General features: G+C 37.9%; 1 protein-coding gene across 5 annotated transcripts in view; it reads left to right on the top strand.

Annotated features, from left to right (window-relative positions):
- Nucleotides 1-26,729, top strand: part of MAST2 (microtubule associated serine/threonine kinase 2) — a 215,286-nt gene that overhangs the window by 64,458 nt on the left and 124,099 nt on the right. For 4 of the 5 annotated variants that reach the window (XM_025856596.2, XM_073902678.1, XM_025856595.2 and 1 more), the window contains exon 4: nucleotides 14,585-14,616. In XM_025856596.2, the coding sequence (XP_025712381.1) occupies nucleotides 14,585-14,616 (32 nt within the window). The remainder of the gene's footprint in view (nucleotides 1-14,584; nucleotides 14,617-26,729) is intronic. The other variant, XM_073902677.1, reaches the window with a different exon arrangement.

The raw sequence follows: 26,729 nt of genomic DNA, 5'->3' as shown, positions 1-26,729 counted from the left end.
CACTTAGAAATCTAATAGTAATCTAAAGTTACATTCCCTTATCATCTCTGAATTAAATTCCTACATTCTCTGTAAATCAGGATCACAGATTGTAGGTCTGTGAACCACTTCCTGTAGAAGTGGTTTTTTTGGCCACCTTTAGAGATTTAAAGAAAATTGATGAATATAGTCCCTATGGATCCTTTCTTGTTTTGTATTTTGCTGCTTCATACATTTACTGTGTTTCATCATTTCTTTTTTCTTTTTTAGTTTAGAGAGGGAGAGAAGGTATGGAGAGGGGCAGAAAGAATTTTTTTTTTTAAGATTATATTTATTTGACAGAGAGTACAGGTAGGGGGAGCAGCAGTGGGACGGGGAGAAGTAGGCTCCCTGCTGAGCAGGAAGCCCCAGTGCGGAGCTCTATCCCAGGACGCTGAGATCATGACCTGAGCCAAACCTGAGCCAAACGCTTAACTGACTGAGCCACCCAGGCTCCCCAGAAAGAATCTTAAGTAGGCTCCATGCCCAGCATGGAGCCCAATTTGGGGCTGGAACTTGCAACCCTGAGATCACGACCTGAGCTGAAATTAGGTGTTGGACGTTGAATCAACTGAGCCATCCTGGAGCCCCTGTGTTTCATCATTTATAAGGCTCACATCTTTTTACTTAACAGCTCTGAAATTGTGGTATGTTCTGATGGTGTGTTATACATTAATTGGCAGTTATTTTTGTTTTGCTTAAAAAAATTTTTTTTACTGATACCTAAAATAATGTCATCTCTTGAAATAATAGTTTTTCAGATTTTATGAAATACATTCTATTACTTTACTGGTCCATGGAAGTATTTGAGTTTGCAACATTTATGTTTCAGTGTAAGAACTTCTACCTTTCAGTTCTCTTCTTTTCCTTTTTTCTAATGTCTTGAACATCTCTGTTGCCTTGATTCTTTGCTTTTCTTTTAATAAGTTGGTACCCATTTGATGTGTCCTTTCTGTATCATTTGAGAATATGGTGTTTTTTCTCCATTAATTTATTTGAGGTGTATAACATTTATAAATTTTCTATTGCATAACCACTTGAATTTCGGGGATAAACCCAATGCAGGCATAATGTATGATTCAGATTTTTAAATGGAAGGGATTTAATTTAAGCTTCCTATTTCATGTTTAGGTAGTTTTGATAAGGTTTGTAGGATATATTAATAGGAGTTTGTCCATTTTGTCTGTTTATTGAGGAAAAAGTTGATATTATTTGCTTTTCTAAAAAAATCTCTGTTGATGGATGGAACTAGGTGGTATTATGCTAAGGGAAATAAGTTGTTCAAAGAAAGACAATTATCATATCTCACTGATATGTGGAATTTATTTTATTTTATTATAAGATTTTATTTATTTGAGAGAGAATGAGAGAGAGAGAGCACGAGGCGGGGAGGGTCAGAGGGAGAAGTGGGCTCCCCATTGAGCAAGGACCTTGATGTGGGACTCGATCCCAGGACTCCAGGGTCATGACGTGAGCTGAAGGCAGTTGCTTAACCAACTGAGCCACCCAAGCACCCCGATACATGGAATTTAAGAAACAAAGCAGAGGATTATAGGAGAAGAGAGGAAAAAATGGAACAAGATGAAACCAGAGAGGGAGATAAACCATAAGAGACTCTTAATCATAGGAAACAGAAGGTTGCTGGAGGGAGGGGTTGGAGGGATGGGGTAACTGGGTAATGGACATTAAGGAGGGCAGATGATGTAATGAGCACTGAGTATTCTTTAAGACTAATGAATCAGACCTGTACCCCTGAACCAAATAATACATTATGTGTTAATTAATTGAATTTAAGTAAAAAACAAACAAAAATCTGTTGAGTCTGTTCTTATGTCCCTCTTTGTGTTTCTTTTCTTTTATTTTTTTAAAGATTTATTTATTTGAGAGAGAGAGAGAGAATTCGTGCATGTGCCAGTGTGTGAGTTGGGGAGGGACAGAGGGAGAGGGAAAGAATCTCAAAGAGACTCTCTGCTGAGCATGGAGCCCAATGCAGGACTTGGGCCTTGAACTCACAACCCTGATATGAGATCAAGAGTCAGATGATTAACTAGCTGAGCACCCAGGTGTCCCATGTTTTGTTAGTTTTTTTTTTAAAGCCAACTATCACTTTATTTCAAACTTCCTGTGTCATTTTGTTTTTGGATTATCTGCAAATGGCATGCAGTAGGTTTTTTGTTTTTTCCTGTCTATGCTGGTAAATTTGTCTATTTACATTTATTAAGATTGCTGATATATATGAATTTGTTTTTACCCTATTATTTCTTGTATTCCATGTCCTGCATTTCCATAACTTACCGCTCCTTTTTTGCATTTAAAAATATTGGTAGAGGGGCACATGGGTGGCTCAGTTGGTTAAGCGTCTGCCTTCGGCTCAGGTCATGATCCCAGAGTCCTGGGATCGAGCCTGGGAGTCTCCTTCTCCCTCTCCCTCTGCCCCTCCCACTGCTCGCGTGCTCTCTCTCTCTCTCTCAAATAAATAAAATCTTAAGAAAAAATAAAAATATTGATAGAACCTTTTTGGATTGTTTTTCTTCCTTGGTCTTTCTAATTCTACTGTTGAGTTAGAACACATTCAAATTTTAACCCCCTCTTGAACAACAGGACTCCTTCCCTCTCATCACCTCCTCCAAACTTACATGTTGCTTTTGTACAGTATTTTAGTTTAAAAATTTTTTTCACAAATTAGATATTTTTATTACTGTTATTTTATATAGTCAGACTTACTGACATTTATGTACATTTACTAGTTTTCTTGCTCAATATTCTTTCTTGGGTCTTAGACTTTTCTCCTAGGATCATTTTCCTTCTTAAAGTATATCATGTAGACATTCCTTTAGTATAGGTAGGTTGTTAGTAAATACTCATATTTATTTAAATGTCTCTATTATGTCTTTGACCTTGAGAGATTGTATAGGTCCCCAATTTTATGTTGGTAGTCATCTTCTCTCAAACTTTGTACATATTCAGCTATCTTTTGATTTCCATTATTGCTATTGAGAGATACACTGCCACTGTAATTGTCATTCCTTTGAAATTTATGGATCTTACTCTCTGGTTCTTAAGATTTTTTTTTTTTTTTTTGTCTTTGGTGTTTTTCAGTATTACTATCATTTACCTGGTCTGGATTTTTTTTTTTTTTTTTTTTAGATTTTATTTATTTATTTGAGACAGAATGAGAGAGAGAGCACATGAGAGGGAGGAGGGTCAGAGGGAGAAGCAGACTCCCTGCTGAGCAAGGAGCCTGATGCGGGACTCGATCCAGGGACTCCAGGATCATGACCTGAGCTGAAGGCAGTTGTTTAACCAACTGAGCCACCCAGGCGCCCTACCTGGTCTGGATTTTTAAAAAAATTCAGCCCACTTGGGTATATTATGCTTCTTATAAGTGTGTATTCATTTCTATTACCAATCTTGGAAATTGCTTAGCCATTATATCTTCAAATTTTGTAACTTCTTTATTTACTTATTGCTTTCTGGGATTCAAATTAAACATATATTGGATAAAATTGCTAGACACAAAATAGTATAAACTTTATATTGTATTTAAGAAAATGCCAAAACAGCAAAAGTGATCTATAAAGTTAGAAGTGAAGATGATGGTTTCCTTGGGCAGTATAGGTAGTGACTGAAAGAGTGTAGGTAGTGACAGGAATACTTCCAGGTTGATGGTGATGTTCATTTTTTAAATCCTGGCTGTTGGCTACACTGCTATATTCAGTTTGAAAATTTGAGTTCTATGCTTATGTGTACTTTTCTGTATTTATATTGTATTTCAATAAGTAGTTAATAAATATTTGTTGTCTTCTTTCATCCAGTGGGATACTGAAGTACCGGATGTTAATTGTCATCAGCAGTGGATTCTGAGTGGGCCCTAGAATGTTCCCCACTCCTACCCTCACCCCAAGCAGTGTTATTTATGTTAGTCACACTGTATTGGTTTATGTATAAGTTCTGTAAAGAGATATCTAGTCATTCAGTGGTGAGAATGCTTTTTTCTCCCCCCTTGATTTTATATGTTAGTTCAAATGTTGTCTCTAAAACCTAACTCTCAAACTCTCCTCTCAATGGAGTGGAAGGTCGAGTTATGTTTCTTGAGGCCTGTTAATTTCCTTCTTTAGGAAGAGTGTTGCTACGGCAGTGGAAGAATGAATGAATGAATGAATGAATGAATATGAGTGAGAATTTAAACTAGAAAGTGTGAGGGAGGCTCAGAGAGGGAGCTGCCTCAGGCAGAGAGATAGCTTTGACCCACCAGTCAGCTCCATGCTGGTGACTATTGATGTAAAGGACAAACACCAGTCTTGTGACTCTTGGCTTGCATATTTACTTGTGGGGGTAGTAGTTATTGCCTTTGGACACTTGGTCTTTGTCTTTTCTTTGGAAATATTTTATGGGTTTAGTCATTGTGAATAATGAATAATACACATAGACAGTGATTCCCCATGTGAACAGCGCCATCTCATTTTGTATGTAATACCTTTAGAAGTTTGTTTTGTGGACAAGTGAAAGGGAGTGAAGGTTCTTTCCCTAGAATTTAGTATATACAGCTTTCTTTGCAACTTTATAGTTCAAGAAAATATGGAAATATCATCTTTAGCAGATAGTATCAAACTATGTCAATTTCAGAGAACCAAAATGGTTGTAATAAAGTTTTAGAGACTTTAAACAATATATCTTTGAGTTTTGGGGATAGAGTTAGTTTTTGGAGAATAGTGCCTTATCCATTAGCTTTACAACCTTGCTGCAGGTGGGTCAAATTAGAAAAATGCAACTCCTATTACTAATGATAATCCAGGCTGTCAAACCTTAAGCTTTTCTTGGGGGGGAGGGGAGGGGCATAGTTTTTTTTTTTTTTAAGACTTTAGAGCAGTTGTAGGTTTACAACAAAAATGAGAGAAAGGTATAGAGATTTCCCATGTATCCCCTAGTCCCCCCACACACCCCCATTATCAATATCACTCACCAGAGTAGTACTTTTTTTTTTTTTTTTTGCCAAGGATGAACCTTAAATTGACACATTATATTTCATTCAAGGTGAATTTAGTGTTCAGTCTTAGTGTTGTGCCTCCTGTGGGTTTGGACAAATGTATAATGACATTCATCCACCATTAGAATATCATATGAGGGTTCCTGTTGCCCCACATCCTCACCAGTGTTTGGTGTTGCCAGTGTTCCAGATTTGGGGCATTTAATAAAAGGTGTATAGTGCTATCTCATTATTATTTTAATTTGCATTTCCCTGATGACATATGATGTAGAGCATCTTTTCATTTGAAAACTTTCAGTTTTTAAATGTATTTTTTAGGGATTTATTTATTTACTTTAGAGAGCGAGTGTGTGGGGGAGGAGGGGCAGAGGGAGAGAGAGAGAGAGAGTCCTGAGCAGACTCTGCGCTGAGTGTAGAGCCCTCCGCGGGCTCAGTTTCACAACCCGGAGATCATGACCTGAGCAGAAACCAAGAGTTGGTCGCTTAACCGACTGTACCACCCAGGGACACCTGGTTTGCCTTTAGCTCAGGTCATAATCCCAGGGTCCTGGGGTGGAGCCCCACATCGGGCTCCCTGCTCAGTCAGGAGCCTGCTTCTCCCCCTGTTTGTGAGCTCTCTCCCTCTCTCTGTCTGACAAATAAATAAACAAAAATATTTAATTAAAAAAAAAAAACACAAAAAACCAAACTGACTGCACCACCCAGGTGCCCCTTAAATGTACTTTTGTATTCTAATCTTAGGCTAACTTTGTGAGATAGGCAAAGTAGGTTTTTGTTTTTTGTTTTTGTTTTTTGCAAAGTAGGTATTTAAAAAAAAATTATTTTAGAGAGCAAGCGAGCGTGTGTGTGCAAGCCAGGGGAGGGGCAGAGGGGGGAATAGAGAGAGAGAATTCCAAGTGGACTCTGCACGGAGCTCAAAGCCCCTCACGGGATGATGGAACCACCCTGAGATCATGACCTGAGGCAAAACCAAGGGTCAGGCGCTTAACCCACTGAGCCACCCAAGCACCCTGCAAAGTAGGTATTTTTATTGCAGGTATGCGGAAAAGAAAAATGAGATTTAGGAAGGTATAATCGCTGACCAAGATTTATGAGCAAAGTAAGTAGTAGAACTGTGTTTAAAAATTTTTTGACTCTGAGCCCTGAGTTTTGTTTTTTTTTTTTAAAGATTTTATTTATTCATTTATTTGAGAGAGAGAGTGAGAGAGAGAGTGAGCATGAGGGGGGGGGTTCAGAGGGAGAAGCAGGCTTCCCGCCGAGCAGGGAGCCCGATGCGGAACTCGATCCCGGGACTCCAGGATCATGACCTGAGCCGAAGGCAGTCGCTCAACCAACTGAGCCACCCAGGTGCCCTGAGCCCTGAGTTTTTATACCGTGTGGAAATATCCTGTTAGTGTATCATCAAGCTGTCTTTACTATTCCGTCAGACTCACATGAGAACAGCTCATCTGTCACTTGTGTCACAATTTATAGAATAAAATACTTTCGTATACATTATTTTATTTGACCTTTATAAACATTTATCTAAGCCTTAGAGGGAGGTGAAATTCCAGGTCACATAAGTTATGTGTTACTGAACCATAACATGAAGTTTATATTGTGTGCTCTTTTCCATGTTCCTTAATATTGTATAATGTAAATACTGCATCACTGAAACCTATTCTCAGGGTGATGACATGTGAATTTAATGGAACGAGGGGAGTGAAATACGTTAGTTTCATAGGTGTACCATAGCTGCATACACACTGATTTCCCCCTTGGCTTCAGACCTTAAGATAGACTCACACTCAAGTGTGAATGAGTGGAGCTAAAACACCATAATGCCCAGACCATCAGTAACAGTACATTTGCTACACAGGAAAGGGAGTTTGTTGTGAATATGTGGTTCTGGCTCATGGATCATGTAATGAACCCAGTCTAGACTCTGTTGGACACCAAGTCTCCTCCACTTCTCTTCAGACATCAGATGGGTTTTTGGGACTTGTTTGGAAAGTTCTCTGGGTAACATGACATGCTGGTACCTGTAGTGCTCGTCAAAGTACTTGTCCGAGTAGTAGATCTGCCATCCTGCAGGCGGGCGGGAGCGACGGGGCGCAAAGAACGGGTGCAGCGGGCCACACGTCCTGGTCTGGCCAAAGCAACGACTCAACTGCTGATCTGGTAGTTTCTTATAAAAATAAATATATACCTATCCTATAACCTAGTAATCCCATTCTTAGGTATTTACCCAAGAGAGATGAAACATAGGCCTATTAAAAGACTTGTACAGGAATGTTAATAGCTCAAAACTGGAAATAACCCAAATATCCATTAGTAGGAGAAAAGATAAATAAACTGCGGTATATTCATATGATTAGATTTTGCTACTATTTCATGTAACATATGGATGAATTTCTAAAATGCTGTGCTGAGTGCAAGACGTTTTATATACAAAGGTTTATACTTGTTCCATTTATATGAAGTTCTGGAGCATGCAAAACTAATCCATGGTGGAAAAATGGGAATAGTATTTACCTGGGTGAGGGAATAGTGGTTTGTTGGGAATTTACCAAAAAAAGATATGATGGAACTCTGGATTGATGGACATCTTCTATATTTTGGTAGGGATTTGGGTTATCTGAGTTTTTCCATTTATTAAACTTATCATCTGGCACACTTAAGATTAATTAATACATATATTAATTATACATATATGCTTTCATGTTGGAGATAGATATATGGATATATAGATAAATATTTATTACATGAAAGCATTGTAAATAAATGCTGAATTCTGGGTAATGGTAGACATACTTGTGTCTACTGATGTCTGTAGTCTACTTGAAGATGCATTTTGTTTTTTAAAAATGGATGAGTAGCTAACTATGTGATAAAGCAAATATAGGCATACCTTGGAGATATTGTGGGTTCAGTTCCAGACCACCATGATAAAGCAAATATTGCAATAAAGCAAGTCAAATGAAGTTTTTGGTTTTCCAATGCATATAAGTTATGTTTACACTATACTATAGTCTATTAAGTGAGCAATAGCATTCTGTCTAAAAAAAAAAACTACATACCTTAATTAAAAAATACTTTATTGCTAAAAAATACTAGCCACCCTCTGGGCTTTCAGCAGTCATAATATTTTTGCTGGTGGAAGGTCTTACATTGATGTTAATGGCTGCTGACTGATCAGGATGGTGGTTGCTGAAGGTTGGGATGGTTGTGGCAGTTTCTTAAAAAAGAGAACAGTGAAGTTGCCACATTGACTCTCTTCCTTTCATGGATGACTTCATGAATAGTGTGACATGTGGTTTGATAGTATTTTATGCACAGAACTTCTTTCAAAATTGGAGTCAATCCTCTCAAACTCTGCCACTGCTTTATCAACTAAGTTTATGTGATATTTCTGAATCCTTTGTTATCGTTTCAACATTCTTCACAGCATCCTCACCAGGAGTAGATTCCATCCCAAGAAACCACTTTCTTTGTTCATCCATAAGAAGTAACTCCTCATCCGTTCAAGGGTTATCATGAGATTGTGGCAAATCAGTTACACCTTCAAGCTCCACTTGTAATTCTAGTTTTCTTGCTATTTACACCCCATCTGCAGTTACTTCTTCCACTGAAGTCTTAAACTCCTCAAAGTCACCCTTGAGGGTTGGAATCAACTTCTTTCAAACTCCTGTTTATGTTAATATTTTGACCGCCTCTCATGAATCATGAATGTTTTTTATGGCCTCTAGAATGGTGAATCCTTTCCGGAAGGTTTTCCATTTGCTTTGCACAGATCCATCAGAGGAATCACTACCTATGGCAGCTAAAGCCTTACAGAATGTGTCTCTTAAATAATAATACTTGAAAGTCAAAATTACTCCTTGATCCATGGGCAACAGAATGGTTGTTGTGTTAACAGGCATGAAAACATTAATCTTGTACATCTTCATCAGAGCTCTTGGGTGACCAGATGCATTGTCAATGAGCAGTGATATTTTGAAAGGAGTCTTTTTTTTTTCTGAGCCGGTCTCAACAGTGGGCTTAAACTATTCAGTAAACCATGCTATAAACAGATGTGCTGTCATCCAGGCTTTGTTGTTTCATTGATAGAGCACAAGCAGAGTAGATTTAGTATAATTCTTAAGGGCCCTAGGATTTTTAGAATGGTAAATGAGCGTGGACTTCAACTTAATTCACCAGTTGGATTAGCCTCTTAACAAGAGAGTCAGCCTGTCCTTTGAAGCTTTAATGCCTTGACCTCTCTAGTTAGGGAAGTCCCAGATGGTATCTTCTTCCAAAATGAAGCTGTTTCATTTACTTTAAAAATCTGTTGTTTAGTGTAGCCACCTTCATTAATTATTTTAACTAGATCTTCTGGACAACTTACTGTAGCTTCTACATCAGCTCTTGATGCTTCACCTTACGTTTTTATGTTAAGGAGATGGCTTCTTTCCCTACAGCTTAATGAACCTACTTTTGCTAGCTTCATACTTTTCTTCTGCAGCTTCTTCACCTTTCTTAGCTTTCATGGAAACGAAGAGAGTTAGGGCCTTGCTCTGGATTAGGGAATGCTGTGGCTGGTTGGATCTTCTATCCAGACCACTCAAACTTTCTCCATATCAGCAATAAGGCTGTTCTGCTTTTCTTATCATTCATGTGTTCACTGGAGTTACATTTTAAATTTCCTTCAAGACCTTTTTCTTTGCATTCACAACTTGGCTATTTGGTGCAGGAGGCCTACCTAGCTTTTGGCCTGTTTTGACTTTTGAAAAGCCTTCCTCACTAAGCTTAATCATTTCTAGCTTTTGATTTAAAGTGAGAGACGTGCAGCTCTTCCTCTCACTTGAACACGTAGAGGCCATTGTGGGGTTATTAACTGGCCTAATTTCAATATTGTAGGGAGACTAGAGGAGAGAGAAAGAGATGAGGAGAAGGGCTAGTCAGTGGAGCAGATAGAACAAACACAATATTTATCAGTTAAGTTTGCCATCTTGTATGGGCAAGGTTCGTGGCACCCCAAAACAATTACAACAGTAACATCAAAGATCACTGATCACAGATCACCATAGCAAATGTAATAATAATGTAAAAGTTTGAAATTTTTGAGAATTACCAAAATGTGACAGAGACACATGAAGTGAGCAAATGCTGTTGCAAAAATGTTGCTGATACACTTGATGTAGGATTGCCACAAACCTTCAATATGTTAAAAAAAAAAGGCAGTATCTATGAGGAACAATAAAGTGAAGTGCATTAAAACAAGGCATGCCTGTATTGTGAAATGTTAACAATTGAACACTCTGGGTTGTAGGTATATAGATGTTTGCTGTACAGGTTTTTAAATTTTTCTGTTTTCTGTGTCTGAAAATTTTCATACTATATTGGGAGGAGTGTAATGAACTACAACTCTTGGCAAATGTGTTTAAAAAATATGATTTAATGGCAGCAAGAAAATATAGTGTATTTAGAAATAAATCTAACAAAAATATTTGTGTAATCTTTATTTGAAAAATTATCAAACTTTATTAAAACATATTAAAGAAGACCTAAATAAATGGATTGGGTATACCATGTTCTTGTATAGTAATTGTCTGTGTTATAAATATGTCACTTATCTCCAGATCAATGCTGGATCCAGTGCAGTGTCAAAGTTTTTATCTACAAGTTGATTCTAACATTTATATGGAGGAGCAAAGCCCCAAGATTAGCTCTCATAATTTTCAAGAGTAATAACAATGTGAATGGACTTGCCTTACAAATATCAAGATTTATTGTCAAGCTGTACCAATTAAACAGTGTGGTATTGGCACAGGGGCTGACAGTACACTGGAACAGAATATAGTCAAGAGAGACACCTGTGCATTTATGGAAACTTAATATTGCACTGAATTTGCACATCATTTAACAAATGACCTGGGATAACCAATCATATGTATAGAAAAAAATATAATAGGATTCCTATCTCCCTCCATTTGAAAAATAAGTTCCAGGTATATTAACAAACTGTGTGTGAAAATTAAACCTACAAATCTTTTAGAAGAAAATATAAGCAAATACATTCATGTGTCTGTGTGTTAGAGATATATTTCTTACATATAAAAAATAATACAAGGAAAGATTGATAAGTTTGACTACATAAAAAAAATAAACCTTTTGATGACTCCATTAAAAATAAAAGTAAAAAAAATAAAATAAAAAGATAAGACTGAGAAAACATTTTCAATGACTTTAACTTATAAATAATTATTATCCAGAATATATCTTACAATTCAATTAAAAAAAAAAAAAGGAAATCTAATAGAAAAATGGGCCAGGGTATAAATAGGCAGTTCACCATTGAGGAAACTCTAGTGGTCAACAAACATATGAAACCTTGCTTAACTTCACTAATAATTATAGGAATATATGATCAGGGTTGCTTGGCTGGTTCAGTTGGTAGAGCATGTGACTTTTGATCTCGGGGTTGTGGGTTCGAGCCCCCATGTTGGGATGTAGAGATTACTTAAAAATAAAATCTTAAAAAAAATTGAAAAATTGAAAACCGTACTATGATCAGAGCTGATAGATTGGTAAAAATTAAAAAGTATGGGGTGCCTGGGTGGCTCAGTCAGTTAGGCGTCCGACTCTTGGTTTCAGTTCAGGTCATGATCTTAGGGTCATGGGATTGGCTCTGTGTTTGGCTCTGTGCTCAGTGCGGAGTCTACTTGTATTCTCTCTCCCTCTCCTTCCTCCTCTGCCCCTCCCCCCTGCTCATGCACATGCACTCTCTCTCTCAAATAAATAAATATAGTCTTTAAAAATTAAAAAGTTGGGGCACTTGGGTGGCTTAGTCAGTTAAGGGTCTGCCTTCGGCTCAGGTCATGATCCCAGGGTCCTGGGATTGAGCCTCACATTGGCCTGCCCTCTCAGAGGGGAGCCTGCTTCTCCCTCTCCCTCTGCCTGCCACTCCCCCTACTTGTTCTCTCTCACTGTCAAATAAATAAATAAAATATTTAAAAAAAATAGAAGGGAAAGCTTTCTTTAAAAAAAATAAATAAAATTAAAAAGTCTGAAAATACCAAGTATTGGAGAATATGTGTTCAACAATTATTTTTTTGAGCGTCTACTATAATGCCAGTCACTGTTCTAAGTCATTCAGATGCATTAGTAAATAAAACATACTGAGATCCTTGCCCTCATGGAGCTTGGATTCTAGTGGGTGAGGATAGAAAATGGGCAATAAACATAATAAGTAAATTATATAGCATGTTAGTGATAAATATATTGAAAGTATATTGGTGATACATTAAAAAAAGTTATAGCAGGATAAGAGGGTGATGGGGTGTAAAGTAAGTTGCAATATTATGTAGGGCTATCAGGGTAGTAGACTTCATGCTCAGGTAAAAATTGAGCCAAGATTTTTGAAGGCTGTTAGGGAGTTAAGGAAATATTTGGGGGAAGAGCAGCATTATAGGTAGAATGCACAGATTAGTGAAGGTAGTAGAATGCTGGATGTGTTTGATGAATAATAGAGTCCAGTATGTCTGGGCTAAAGTGTACAAGGGAGAGAGAAGGTCAGAGAGATACTGGGAAGGGGTGGTGGGTCACCCTTCTAGGTCTTTATGTGGATTTTGACTTTCACTTGTGAGTTAATCAGGGATCCATTCGAGGGTTTTGAGCAGGAGTGTTATGATCTAACTGACCTTTAAAAGGAACACTGTTAGGTTGAGAATAGACTATAAAGGGATAAAGGTAGAAACAGGAATGGGGTACCAGTTAAGAGATGGTTGAGAAGCCAGGGAGAGACCATGGTGGCTTAGAATCCAATAGCAGAAACCAAGAGGCTTTTCCCTAACTTTAACTCTTCAGATGACAAAATTGAATTGAGATTCTTTAGACTTTATTGTGACTATTATGTATTTTGTTACAGAAATTTTAATGGATTTTGCTGCCACAGTCTTTTTTGAAGTAGTTATATGATATATTGTTACATAATATAACATGTATGTGCTGTTATTTTAATACCCACCCCCCCAATTCCAATATCTAAATATGACTAAATCCAAAGTTTTTGTTTAAGAGGTTGTATGTATATATACATTGTGGAGATATGTCTGAAAAATGGTTGTATCATGGATATATTTTAAAGCTAGAGCCATTAAGAATTCTTGATGGATGGTATGATTTTACTCATATGTGGAATTTAAGAAACAAAGCATATGAACATATGGGGGGGGAAGAGAAAGGGAAACAAATAAGAGACTCTTAATGATAGAGAACCAACTGAGAGTTGATGGAGGGACGTGGGTGGGAGATGGACTGGAAGGGTGATGGACACTTCTTATGATGAGCATTGGATGTTATAGGTAAGTGATGAATCACTGAATTCTACTCCTGAAACCAGTATTGCATTGTATGTTAACTAACTAGAATTTAAATAAAAATTTGAAAAAATAAAATACTTCAGTAGAGAGAAAAGGGAAAAAATGATGGATTGTGACAAAACTCTTGATAATTATGAAATTTTAATGATAAAAAATAAAAATATAAAATAAAAAAGAATTCCTGATGGTTAGGATATGATGGATATGAATAACAGAGGAATCCAGATGTTTTGGTCTAAACAACCAGAAGAATAGAAATAACCATCACCTGAGATGGGGAAAGCCTGTGGTTGGAATCAATTTTGGAAGCATTGGAGGGGGAGGTTAAATCTAAATATATATTTCCAAGAAACTTTTTATAATGTGCATGAAGAATCAAGTACAAGCTATTTATAGGAGCATTGTTTTGATGGAGAAGAAAAACGTGCAAAAAAAATTATGTTTCCTGGAGAATGGATAAATAAATATTATAAATAAGTGACAAAATAAATTTATAAAGTGGACTAATGAACAAAAGTGAAAAATATCGACGTGGGTGAATCTCCCAGTTATAACATTGAAGTCAGCAGATGAATACATATTTTAAATAAATAATTTAAAATACATACAAATATTTTAAATAATTTAAAAACATGAAATGATACTAATAATTATTTATGAATATATACGTAAGAAAATATGAAGACATATGGCAAAGATAAAAAAAAATTCATACCAGTTAAGTAGGGAGTTGTGGGAGGTGGGACTTGATAAATTTTGAAAGCAAGTCACAGAGGCCCAACTGTTCTCACACCAGTGGTGTCTATAGTCATCTCTTTGTTATATTATTTTCTATACTTCTTTGTCTAAAATGTTTCCTAATTAAAAAAAAATTCCATGTTGTTCCTTTCATATCCCTGACTCTTAGTGATGGGTGAATCCTTTACAATTCATCAAGTTAATGGCTAGCCCAATGGGTATCTGGGATAATATCCACTGGTGAGATGGTTCCATCTAGTGGGGAAAATGCTGCAAGTAGTCTGTGAGACATTCCTTTTGGGAAGGAAGAATAAAGAGGTGGTAGTTAACCTGACTGCTCTTTATTTCACTGAATTTAAACGATAAGGGAAGAGGTTATTGTTTGGAAATATTTAGTTTTTGCCATTGTTGAGATAATGCTGTAGGACATTTAATGCAGACCTGTAGGACCAGATGTGTCCTTATTTCTGTGTAACTGTGTTTGTGCTTTGTTTTTCAGAAGGAGTTGAGCCTTCCAAGAAGAGGCAGCTTGTAAGTTGATGATTATTATGATTATGATTATGAATATTAGCTTAGGAATTCCTCCTGGGGACCGTTGTCAGTATTATTTGGAGGAGTTCCATTTTTTCCCCCCCCCCCCCCCGCCCTGCCCCCCAACTCTTATCTGGGCCAGGGAACCCGGTGGGCCGGCCAATTTCTCTTGCTAGTTTGGCCAGTTTCTCTTGCTAGGTCAGATCCTCCCCTTTCCCCCACCCCTTCTCACCCCCCAGTCCCCGTCTCTGTCTCGGTTCTTGCCTAGCATTTGAAGAAAAGCTGCTGCTTAAGTACCCATCACAGTTTTATACTTGTGCTTTGGGATTTACCAAGTGTTCTTTTTTTAAATTTATTTTTTATTTTTTAAACAGAATTAAGCTTTTTGGGAATGTTCAAGTTGAAACTCATTAGCATCTTTATCTGTCCCATAACATGGTACTAGGGAGAGGCCAAGTTTTCTTTTCTTTTCTTTTCTTTTTTAAGATTTTATTTATTTATTCGTGAGAGAGAGAGAGAGAGGCAGAGGGAGAAGCAGGCTCCCCGCTGAGCAGGGAGCCCGATGTGGGACTCGATCCCAGGATCCTGGGATCATGACCTGAGCTGAAGGCAGATGCTTAACCATCTGAGCTACCCAGGCGCCCGAGGCCAAGTTTTCTGACAGTTTGGGGGCAAGGGCAGCACCAAATTTGGATTCAGGGTAGGAATAAGGGCCCGAGTCTTCTAAAAACTGGGCAGAGGTGCTACCAGAACTCTTAATGGAGTGATCTCTACTAAGTATGTATACAAAACTGAAAAGGAGTGGCTTTTCAGCATCTTGTTCAGCAAATACATATATTTAAAGATTTTAAGTAATCTCTGCACCCAACATGGGCCTCAAACTCACAACCCTGAGATCAAGAGTCACATGCTTTACTGACTGAGCTGGCCAGGCACCCCTGTACTTGGTCACTATTCTGTTATTTCTGGCATTTTTTCTTTTGCTTCCTCTTATTGGAAGTTCTCTAAGATTTGCTCTTTGCTTAAGATTAGGTGAAATGAATTAAGGACTGAGGCAGGAAGCTTCTTCTAGGAGTGTATGCCTCCAATGAATGGAGTTTGCTGAGGAGAAGGAAGGATATCCTGGGAAAATGATTATTATTTGAAATTAGAGGAATTGGGGGTCATTTTAGTTTTACCCTTAGGAATATCTTGGTCGTTTTAGTGATATCTAAAGTTAGGCTTACTATAACTTCCTTAAAATATTTAATTAGAATCAGAAATAAATACCTTTTAATAAAGTAACTCACATTTAAACAATTGATCATTCAGTAAATGCACCCTACTATCTATTGTGTGTTGGGTACCAATCTAGGTTTTGAGGCTATAAGATTAAATTAGACATAACCTTCTATTTTGAGGATTTATCATTAAGTAAGCCGGAAGTACCTCAGTGCAAACAATGTTTTTTTTTTTTTTAATCTTTAATATTGGAGGAGTAGAAAAGTTTTATTCTGGAAGGAAGCTGGGAATTCTGGATATTAATCTAGGCTTTGCCACTAATACGTTATATGTCAACAGGAACTATAATTTCTGGGACTGAATTATCTCACTTACAAAACAAGGGGATGGGCTTACCTCATGTCTGTGCTTAGTTATCTCCCCAAATAATTGAAGCTTCATGGTACCTCTTTTGCACAGTGCTGGGCAAGACTTTGTAGGAAGTATGTAAGAAGACTTTGTAGGAAGACTTTGTAGGAAGCAAAGCATAGCTTAGCATTTGCAGTAAAGAAGCCAGGAAGGTATAAACAACACAACCTAAGAGGTTTGAGTAAGTTTAATTAATACTTAAAAGTTTGTAGTAAGTGTGGAGAAACTGATGTTAATAAAACAAGTGACTTAGCCATTTGCTCCATTGTTTCTGGTCCTTGTAGACTAGTCTGGAAATTTTTTTGTTTTTTAAGATTTAATTAATTTATTTGAGAGAGAGAGCGCGAGCACGTGCACGAGCTGGGGGATGAGCACAGGGGGAGGGAGAATGAGGGGGGAAAGAATCTCCAGCAGATTCTGCGCTAAGGGTGCAGAGCTGAAGCCTGAGAAGCCAGATGCAGGCTGATCCCATAGCCCTGAGATCATGATCTGAACTGAAACCAAGAGTCAGACCCTTAACTGTCTAACCGACTGAGCCACCCAGGTGCCCCATAGTTCAGAAGTTTTAAAGGTTATTATAATCATCTTGGGATGCCTGGCTGGCTCAGTCAGTAGAGCATGAAACTCTTGATCTTGGGGTCGTGAGTTCAAGCCCCACGTTGGGCATGGAGATTACTTTAAAAAAAAAATTGTCTTCTGAGTCTTGGTTGGAAGGAGAAGGGGGTGTTGTACTTCTGTCCCTGTTTGTCTCTGTCCCAGAATGGCTCTTGAAGAGCAGATGCTACTATATGCCCATTCCAGGTGTAAAGCCTCCTTTCCTTTGGCATATTCTCTCTAGTGTATTTTATGGGTGCAGAGAAATTTGGGGGTTGCAGCTAGTTTGGTGTCTTTTGAAAGAGAGAGGTTCATTTAATAAGCATAATTTTGAAAGTAGCTGAGCAATATAAAATAAATGAAGTTCAGTAATTTTGGAGGCTGTCAATTGTTACGCTTTTCCATGTAATATGATAGTTGCATTAAAATGAATAGAAACTAAAAAAAATGGATTTTTAGATGTAATATATTGGCATTTTACAAAGTACACACTCTTCCACTTAACAAGTAATCCCTCTAATGTCTCCAAAATTGGAAGTAAAGTATACCATAGAAATGAAGAGCTTGGATTTGACAGTCAGGCAGACCTGGGCCTGAATCTTGCCAATACCCTTTACTAGGTGTTTTCTTTGTAAAATGAGTTACTGTATTTCTCTTTGTCTTTTTGCTTCTATTCATTTGTTCATTTGTTTAAATTCATTCTTCATATATTAAGTTTTTATTATGTGCAGGCACTAAGATAGATACTGGAGATGAAGTAGTGTTTAAGCAAAGTTTCTACTCTTATGGAGCTTCTATTCAAGAGAGACAGACACACAGAAACATATATCAAGTGTGTTGTAGGGTATTGAGTGCTATGAGGAAAAAGCCAGATAAGAGATAGATGGTATATGTTTTGTGGAGCAGAGGTTGAAATTTTAAATTGTGTTGTCTAGGAATATTTTCATTAAGGTGACATTTGAGCAGAGACCAGAAAGAGTCTGGAATGAGCAATGTTGATATATATTGGGCAAGAGCATTCCATGTAGAGGATATAGCATGTGCCAAGGTTCTGAGGTAGAAACATGCTTGGCATGTTGGAGGACAGCAAGGAGGCCAGGGTGGCTGTTGGTGAGTGAAAAGTGGTGTTGGGGTTGGTGCGGGGGCGGTGGGGCATCAAAGAATATGAGCCAGAGGCTGCATTTTGTAGTTGTAGGCTACAGAAGAGATTTTTGTATTTTACACTGATTGGGACAGAAAGTCAGTGGGTGGTTTTAAGCAGAGAAAGATGTGATCTGTCCTAGTTTTTGTTTTGTTTTGCTTTGTTTTTGTTTTTTGGAAAAGGGCAGTTAGTTTTATTGAGATATAATCCACATATCATATAATTACCATTTAAGAGTATACAGTTCACAGGGTTTTATAGGAATTACCACTATCTTAATTCAGAATATCTTCATCACCTGAAAAGAAAACCCCTACTTGCTAGCATTCATTCTGCATTCTGCATTCCTTCTAGTCCCTGGTAACCAACAAATCTACTTTGTTTCTTAATAGATTTGCCTATTCTGAACGTTACATTTAATTGGAATGACATAATATGTGGCCTCTTGTGTCTGGCTTCTTTTGCCTAACATAATTTTTTAGAGATTCATCCATGTTTTAGTTTTTGTCATACTTCGTTCCTTTTCAAGGTTAAATAATATTGCATTGTATGTATGTATCACATTTTGTTTATCTATTATCTGTTGATGAACATTTGGATTGCTTCCACTTTTGGCTATTGTGAATAATGCTGCTGTGAACATGGGTGTACAAGTATCTGTTTGAGTCCCTGCTTTCACTTAATTCAGGTAGATACCAGGAAGGGGAGTTTCTGGATCATGTGGTAATTCTCTGTGTAACTTCCTGAGGAACCACCATACTGCTTTCTACGGCAGCTGCACCATTTTACATTCCAACCAGCAATACATGAAGGTTCCAATTTCTCCACATCCTAGCCAACACTTGTTATTTTCCATTTTTAAAATAATAGTCATCTTCATAAGTGTGAAGTGGTATTTCATTATGGCTTTAATTTGCATTTTCCTAATTACTAGTGATGTTGAGCATCTTTTCATGTGCTTGCTGGTCATTTGTAAACCTTTGGAGAAATCACTTTCTTCGCCCATTTTTGAATTGGGTTGTTTATTTTTAGTGTTTAGTTGTAGGAGTTTTTTATATATTCTGGATATTAAACTCTTTTTTAAAAAATGATTTATTATTATTATTATTTTTTTAAAGATTTTATTTATTTGACAGAGAGAGACTCAGTGAGAGAAGGAACACAAGCAGGGGGAGTGGGAGAGGGAGAAGCAGGCTTCCTGTGGAGCAGAGAGCCTGATGTGGGGCTCGATCCCAGGACCCCGGGATCATGACCTGAGCCGAAGGCAGATGCTTAACGACTAAGCCACCCAGGCGCCCGATTTATTATTTTTTTACATTAATTTATTTTATTTTTATTATTATGTTATGTTAAGCACCATACATTACATCATTAGTTTTTGATGTAGTGATCCATGATTCATTGTTTGGGTATAACACCCAGTGCTCCATGCAGAACGTGCCCTCTTTAATACCCATCACCAGGCTAACCCATCCCCCCCACCCCTTCCCCTCTAGAACCCTCAGTTTGTTTTTCAGAGTCCATCATCTCTCATGGTTCGTCTCCCACTCCGATTTTCCCCCCTTCATTCTTCCCCTCCTGTTATCTTCTTCTTTTTTTTTTTTAAACATATAATGTATTATTTGTTTCAGAGGTACAGATCTGTGATTCAACAGTCTTACACAGCGCTCACCATAGCACATACCCTCCCCAATGTCTATCACCCAACCACCCCATCCCTCCCACCCCCCACCGCTCCAGCAACCCTCAGTTTGTTTCCTGAGATTAAGAATTCCTCATATCATTGAGGTCATATGATACATGTCTTTCTCTGATTGACTTATTTCGCTCAGCATTATACCCTCCAGTTCCATCCACGTCGTTGCAAATGGCAAGATCTCATTCCTCTTGATGGCTGCATAATATTCCAGTGTGTGTGTGTGTGTGTGTGTGTGTGTGTGTGTGTACATACACACACACACCACATCTTCTTTATCCATTCGTCTGTCAATGGACATCTTGGCTCTTTCCACAGTTTGGCTATTGTGGACATTGCTGCTATAAACATCGGGGAGCATGTACCCCTTTGGGTCCCTACATTTGTATCTTTGGGGTAAATACCCAGTAGTGCAGTTGCTGGATTGTACGGTAGCTCTATTTTCAACTTTTTGAGGAACCTCCATACTGATTTCCAGAGTGGCTGCACCACCTTGTGTTCCCACCAACAGTGTAGGAGTGTTCCCCTTTCTCTGCATCCCTGCCAACATCTGTCATTTCCTGACTTGTTAATTTTAGCCATTCTGACTGGTGTGAGGTGGTATCTCATTGAGGTTTGGATTTGGATTTCTCTGATGCTGAGCGATGTTGAGCACTTTTTCATGTGTCTCTTGGCCATTTGGATATCTTCTTTGGAAAAATGTCTGTTCATGTCTTCTGCCCATTTCTTGATTGGATCATTTATTCTTTGGGTGTTGAGTTTCATAAGTTCTTTATAGATTTTGGATACTAGCCCTTTATCTGATATGTCATTTGCAAATATCTTCTCCCATTCTGTTGGTTGTCTTTTGGTTTTGTTGAATGTTTCTTTTGTTGTGCAAAAGTTTTTTATCTTGATGAAGTCCCAGTAGTTCATTTTTGCCCTTGCTTTCCTTGCCTTTGGCGATGTTTCTAGGAAGAAGTTGCTGCAGCTGAGGTCGAAGAGGTTGCTGCCTGTGTTCTCCTCAAGGATTTTGATGGACTCCTGTCTCACATTTAGGTCTTTCAACCATTTTGAGTCTATTTTTGTGTGTGGTGTAAGGAAATGGTCCAGTTTTATCCTTCTGCATGTGGCTGTCCAATTTTCCCAACACCGTTTGTTGAAGAGACTGTCTTTTCCATTGGACATTCTTTCCTGCTTTGTTGAAGATTAGTTGACCATAGAGTTGAGGGTCCATTTCTGGGCTCTCTATTCTGTTCCACTGATCTATGTGTCTGTTTTTGTGCCAGTACCATACTGTCTTGATGATGACAGCTTTGTAATAGAGCTGGAAGTCCGGAATTGTGATGCCACCAGCTTTGGTTTTCTTTTTCAACATTCCTTTGGCTATTCGGGGTCTTTTCTGGTTACATACAAATTTGGGATTATTTGTTCCATTTCTTTGAAAAAAGTGGATGGTATTTTGATAGGAATTGCATTGAATGTGGAGATTGCTCTAGGTAGCATTGACATCTTCACAATATTTGTTCTTCCAGTCCATGAGTATGGAACATTTTTCCATTTTTTTGTATCTTCCTCAATTTCTTTCATGAGTATTTTATAGTTTTCTGAGTACAGATTCTTTGCCTCTTTGGTTAGATTTATTCCTAGGTATCTTATGGTTTTGGGTGCACTTGTAAATGGTATTGACTCCTTAATTTCTCTTTCTTCTGTCTTGTTGTTGGTGTATAGGAATGCCACTGATTTCTGTGCATTGATTTTATATCCTGCCACTTTACTGAATTCCTATATGAGTTCTAGCCGTTTTGGGGTGGAGTCTTTTGGGTTTTCCACATAAAGTATCATATCATCTGGAATGAGTGAGAGTTTGACTACTTCTTTGCCGATTTGGATGCCTTTGATTTCTTTTTGTTGTCTGATTGCTGTGGCTAGGACTTCTAATACTATGTTGAATAGCAGTAGTGATATTGGACATCCCTGCCACGTTCCTGACCTTAGGGGGAAAGCTCTCAGTTTATCCCCATTGAGAGTGATACTCGCTGTGGGTTTTTCATAGATGGCTTTTATGATATTGAGTTATGTACCCTCTATCCCTATACTCTGAAGAGTTTTGATCAAGAAAGGATGCTGTACTTTGTCAAATGCTTTTTCTGCATCTATTGAGAGGATCATATGGTTCTTGTTCTTTCTTTTATTAATATATTGTATCACATTGATTGATTTGCGGATGTTGAACCAAGCTTGCAGCCCAGGGATAAATCCCACTTGGTGGTGAATAATCCTTTTAATGTACTCTTGGATCCTATTGGCTAGTATTTTGGTAAGAATTTTTGCATCCATGTTCATCAAGGATATTGGTCTGTAATTCTCCTTTTTGATGGGGTCTTTGGTTTGGGGATCAAGGTAATGGTGGCCTCATAAAACGGGTTTGGAAGTTTTCCTTTATTTCTATTTTTTGGAATAGTTTCAGAAGAATAGGTATTAATTGTTCTTTAAATGTGTGGTAGAATTCCCCTGGGAAGCCATCTGGCCCTGGGCTTTTGTTTTTTGGGAGATTTTTGATGACTGCTTCAATTTCCTTAGTGGTTATAGGTCTGTTCAGGTTTTCTATTTCTTCCTGGTTCAGTTTTGGTAGTTGATACATCTCTAGGAATGCATCCATTTCTTCCAGGTTATCTAATTTGCTGGCATATAGTTCCTCATAGAAAAGGTATATTTATTTATTTGTTAGAGAAAGAGAGAGCACAAGCAGAGGGAGAAGCAGGCTCCCTGCTGAGCAAGGAGCCCAATGAGGGACTCGATTCCCGGACCCTGGGATTATGACCTGAGCTGAAGACAGATGCTCAACAGACTGAGCCAACCAGGCGTTTCCCCCCTCCCTTTTTAAAAGCTTTTTTGGATATTAAACTCTTATCAGATAAATGATTTGCATATATTTTCTTCCATTCTTTGGGTTGCATTTGCATTTTCACTCCCTTGATAATGTCTTTGATACACAAAAGATGTTAATTTTCATGAAGTCCAATTGATTTATTTTTTCTTTGTTGCCTGTGCTTTTGGTGTCATATCCAAGAAATCATTGCCAGATCCAGTGTCAGAAAGGTATCTTCCAGGTATTTTTTTCTAAGAATTTTATAGTTTTTTTTTTTTTTTAAGATTTTATTTATTTGACAGAGAGACACAGCAAGAGAGGGAACACAAGCAGGGGGAGTGGGAGAGGGAGAAGCAGGCTTCCCGCTGAGCAGGGAGCGCGATCCCAGGACCCTGGGATCATGACCTGAGCTGAAGGCAGATGCTTAATGACTGAGCCACCCAGGCACCCCAAGAATTTTATTGTTTTAGATTTTTGATCCATTTTGAGTTAATTGTTGTTTATGGTATAAGATAATTGTCAAACTTCATTCTTTTGCATATGAGTGTCTAGTGTCCCTAGAATCATTTGTTAGAAAGACTGTCTTTACCCCATTTGATGGTCTTGGCACCCTTGTCAAAAATATTTGACCATATATATGAACATTTATTTTGGGACTCTGTATTCTATTCCATTGATCTAAATGTCTGTCCTTATACTAGTACTGCACTGTTTTGATTACTGTGTCTTTGTGGTAAGTTTTGAATTAGGAAGGTATCAACCTCTGTTCTTCAAGATTATTTTGGTTATTTAGGATTTCTTGTGATTCTTATATTTCTGTAAAAATGTCGTTGGGATTTTGCTAGGGGTTGTATTAAATCTGTAGATCAATTTGGGTAATATTATCAGATTGACTAAGTTCCAATGTTTGAACATAGGATATTTTCCCATTTATTTAAGTCTTTAATTTCTTTCAGAAATGTTTCATAGTTTTCAGTGTATAGGTCTTTCACCTCCTTAGTTGAACTTATTCCTAAATTTTTATTCTTTGTAATATTATTCTAAATGGACTTGTTTTTTAAATTCTTTTTTGGATTGTTCACTGTTAGTATATAGAAATGCAACTGACTTTTGTGTGTTGGTGTTATATCCTGCAACTTTGCTGAATTTATTTCTCATTGTGGTTTTGATTTGCTTTTCTCTAATAACTAATGATATAATGATGTAATAGTTTTTCTTCCCTCCTTTTTTTTTTAAAGATTTTATTTATTTATTTGAGAGAGAGACAGAGATAGCAACAGATAACGAGAGAGAGCACAAGCAGGGAGGAGAGGGAGAAGTAGGCTCCCCTCTGAGCAGGGAACCCAATGCAGGGCTCCATCCTAGGACCCTGGGATCATGAGCTGAGCTGAAGGCAGATGCTCAGTCATTGAGGCACCTTTTTTTTTTTTTTAAGATTTATTTATTTATTTGACGGAGAGAAGTGTATACATGAGTAGGGGGAGGGGCAGAGGGAGAGAGAGAGAATTTCAAGCTGACTCCCTGCTGATTATGGAGCCCAATGCAGGGCTCCGATCTCATGACCCTGTGATCACAACCTGAGCCGAAATCAAGACCTGGAAGCTTAACCAACTGAGCTATCCAGGTGCCCCTGTAGAGTATCTTTTCATGTACCTGTTGGCTATTTGCATATCTTCTTTGGAGAAATGTTTATTCAAGTCCTTTGCCCATTTTTTATTTGAGGTATTTGTCTTTTTATTGTTGAATTATAAGAGTAGTTTATATATGTATGCTAGACCCTTATCAGATACATGATTTGCAAATATTTTCTTCCATTCTGTGGGTAGTTGTTTGACTTTCATGATAGTGACCTCTGATGCATAGAAGTTTGTAATTTTGATGAAGTCCAGTTTATCTGCTTTTTCTTTGGTTGTGCTTTTGATATCACATCTAAGGAACCATTGCCTAATTCAAGGTCTTTTTGTTCCTAGGCCTTAATATGTAAAGGTAACTAAATAATGACACAGAGAGACTAATGCTATTGAAAGAAAAATTTATTACTTAAAATTTCCCCAGCAGAAAGGGGTATGCCATGCCATCCAGGCCACATGAGGAAAGCACCAGGTTTAGTCAGGAGGCAGAAAGGAGGAGGAGGAAAGCCTAAGCCAGAGTCCTTTATTGGGGTTTGTATAGGAAAGGCAAGGCAGGGCAAGGTACCCAGCTGGCTACTTTGAATAACATTGGCAGGTTCTGGGCTGTAGAGGTGATTTTTAGTTGTCTGGTACTTGGCCCTGAGTGATACAGGGCAGGGGAAATATTGGCTTGATGTGTTACAGTTTGATAGAGGTTGGGAGTATGGACTCAGGTTTGTTTAGAAGGTTTGTTAATAGGATTTTTGCACATTCACAAAAACTGGATTGCAGGGGAGTACAAATAAGTTTGGCTTTTAGTTTGGCCCTCTGATTAATAAGTGCCAAATAGGGGGTGCCTGGCTGGCTCAGTCGAGCTTGCTTGATTTGGGTGTTGTGAGTTCAAGCCCCACATTGGGTGTAGAAATTACTTGGAAAAAAAAAAAGCCAATAGGCAAATACAGAATCTGAGAAAACATAGAACACTGTTCTGATGATTTACCTCTATTTCTTTTTAAGAATTTTATGGTTTTAGCTCTTACTTTTGGTCTTTGATTCATTATTAGTTAATTTTTATATGTGATTTAAGGTGAGGATTCGATTTCATTCTTCTGAATGTGGATAGCTGTTGTCCCAGCTCCATTTGTTGAAACAACTTTTCTTTCTCTGTGGAATAGAGAGTTGCCTTAGGTTTTAACAAAGTCACTTCTTGCTCAGAGTGTAGGGAGAGCAGAAGTGAAAGCAGAGAAGTATGTGAGGAAACCATTACAAAAATTAGTCAAGGTGGTGGTAGCTTAGACAAGGTGGTAGCAGCTGAGGTGGTAAGAAATGGTTGAGTTCTGGATATATTTTGAAAGGAGAGCAGACAATATTTCTTGATAGTTAATTTTGGTATATGAAAGAAATCAAGGAATTGGTTGTGACTACAAGGTTTTAGGACTGAATAGCTAGGTGAATATGATTGCCATTTATTGAGCAAGATGGGGAGTATGTGATTAGCACAGGGTTGTTTTCTGTTGTTTTTTGTTCTTGGGAGGGGCAGGAGTGGGAGTTGTTGGAGGAATCAGGACTTTGGTGCTTGTTTGACATCTGAGAAGGAGTGTTGAAAAGATAATTGTATATATGAACTGGGGATCAAGGGTGAAATCTGATCTGGAGATATATATTTGGAGATTGACAACACATAAATGAAATTCAAAGTTATGAGATTGGAGAAATAAACTACTAAAATGCTACTCAAGTGTGGTCAGCTGACTGGTGGTGGCTATCGAACTGTTTGTTACCAGTTTCCCATGAGTTAAGTACAGAAATTTAGAGTAACCAACTGACATTGTTGTAACATTCAAGCATTTGATCATTTTTCTGTTATTTCTGTTTTTTTTTTAAGATTTTATTTATTTGACAGAGAGAGAAACAGCGAGAGAGGGAACACAAGCAAGGGGAATGGGAGAGGGAGAAACAGGCTTCCCGCTGAGCAGGGAGCCCCACATGGGACTCGATCCGACGACTCTGGGATCACGACCCGAGCTGAAGGCAGACGCCCAACAACTGAGCCACCCACGCGCCCCAATTTTTCTATTATTTCATATTTATTGTATCTTGCAGTGGTTTGTGGTAGATTAAAATTTTCACATGCTTCTTCACCACAGCTGGTTTGAGCGGCACTGACCTGGTGAGTGAGTGAGTCTAGCCCTGGGGCACTTGAGTGTTTACTGGTTAGGAGGTAAGGAGAATCCATTGATAAAGAAAACTGGAAAGGAGCAGTCAGTGAGGTTGGAGGAAAACCAGAAGAGAGTGGTGTTTCCAAAGCAACAAGAAGAAAGTATGCTAAAAGCTGCTGCTGACAGGTTATGTAAGATGAACACTTAAGAATTGACCTTTGGATACAAATATAGGGATCCAAAGGGGTACATGCACCCCGATGTTTATAGCAGCAGTGTCCACAATAGCCAAACTGTGGAAAGAGCCAAGATGTCCATTGACAGATGAATGGATAAAGAAGATGTGGTGTGTGTATGTGTGTGTGTGTGTGTGTGTGTGTGTGTATGTGTATATATATATATATATATATATATATATATATATATATATATA

Source organism: Callorhinus ursinus, unplaced genomic scaffold, assembly GCF_003265705.2.
Source record: "Callorhinus ursinus isolate GAN/ISIS: 27379988/994484 unplaced genomic scaffold, GSC_fseal_2.0 scaffold18, whole genome shotgun sequence".
In the NCBI taxonomy this organism is placed as follows: Eukaryota; Metazoa; Chordata; class Mammalia; order Carnivora; family Otariidae; genus Callorhinus; species Callorhinus ursinus.
This window is presented reverse-complemented; position numbering and strand designations above follow the sequence as displayed.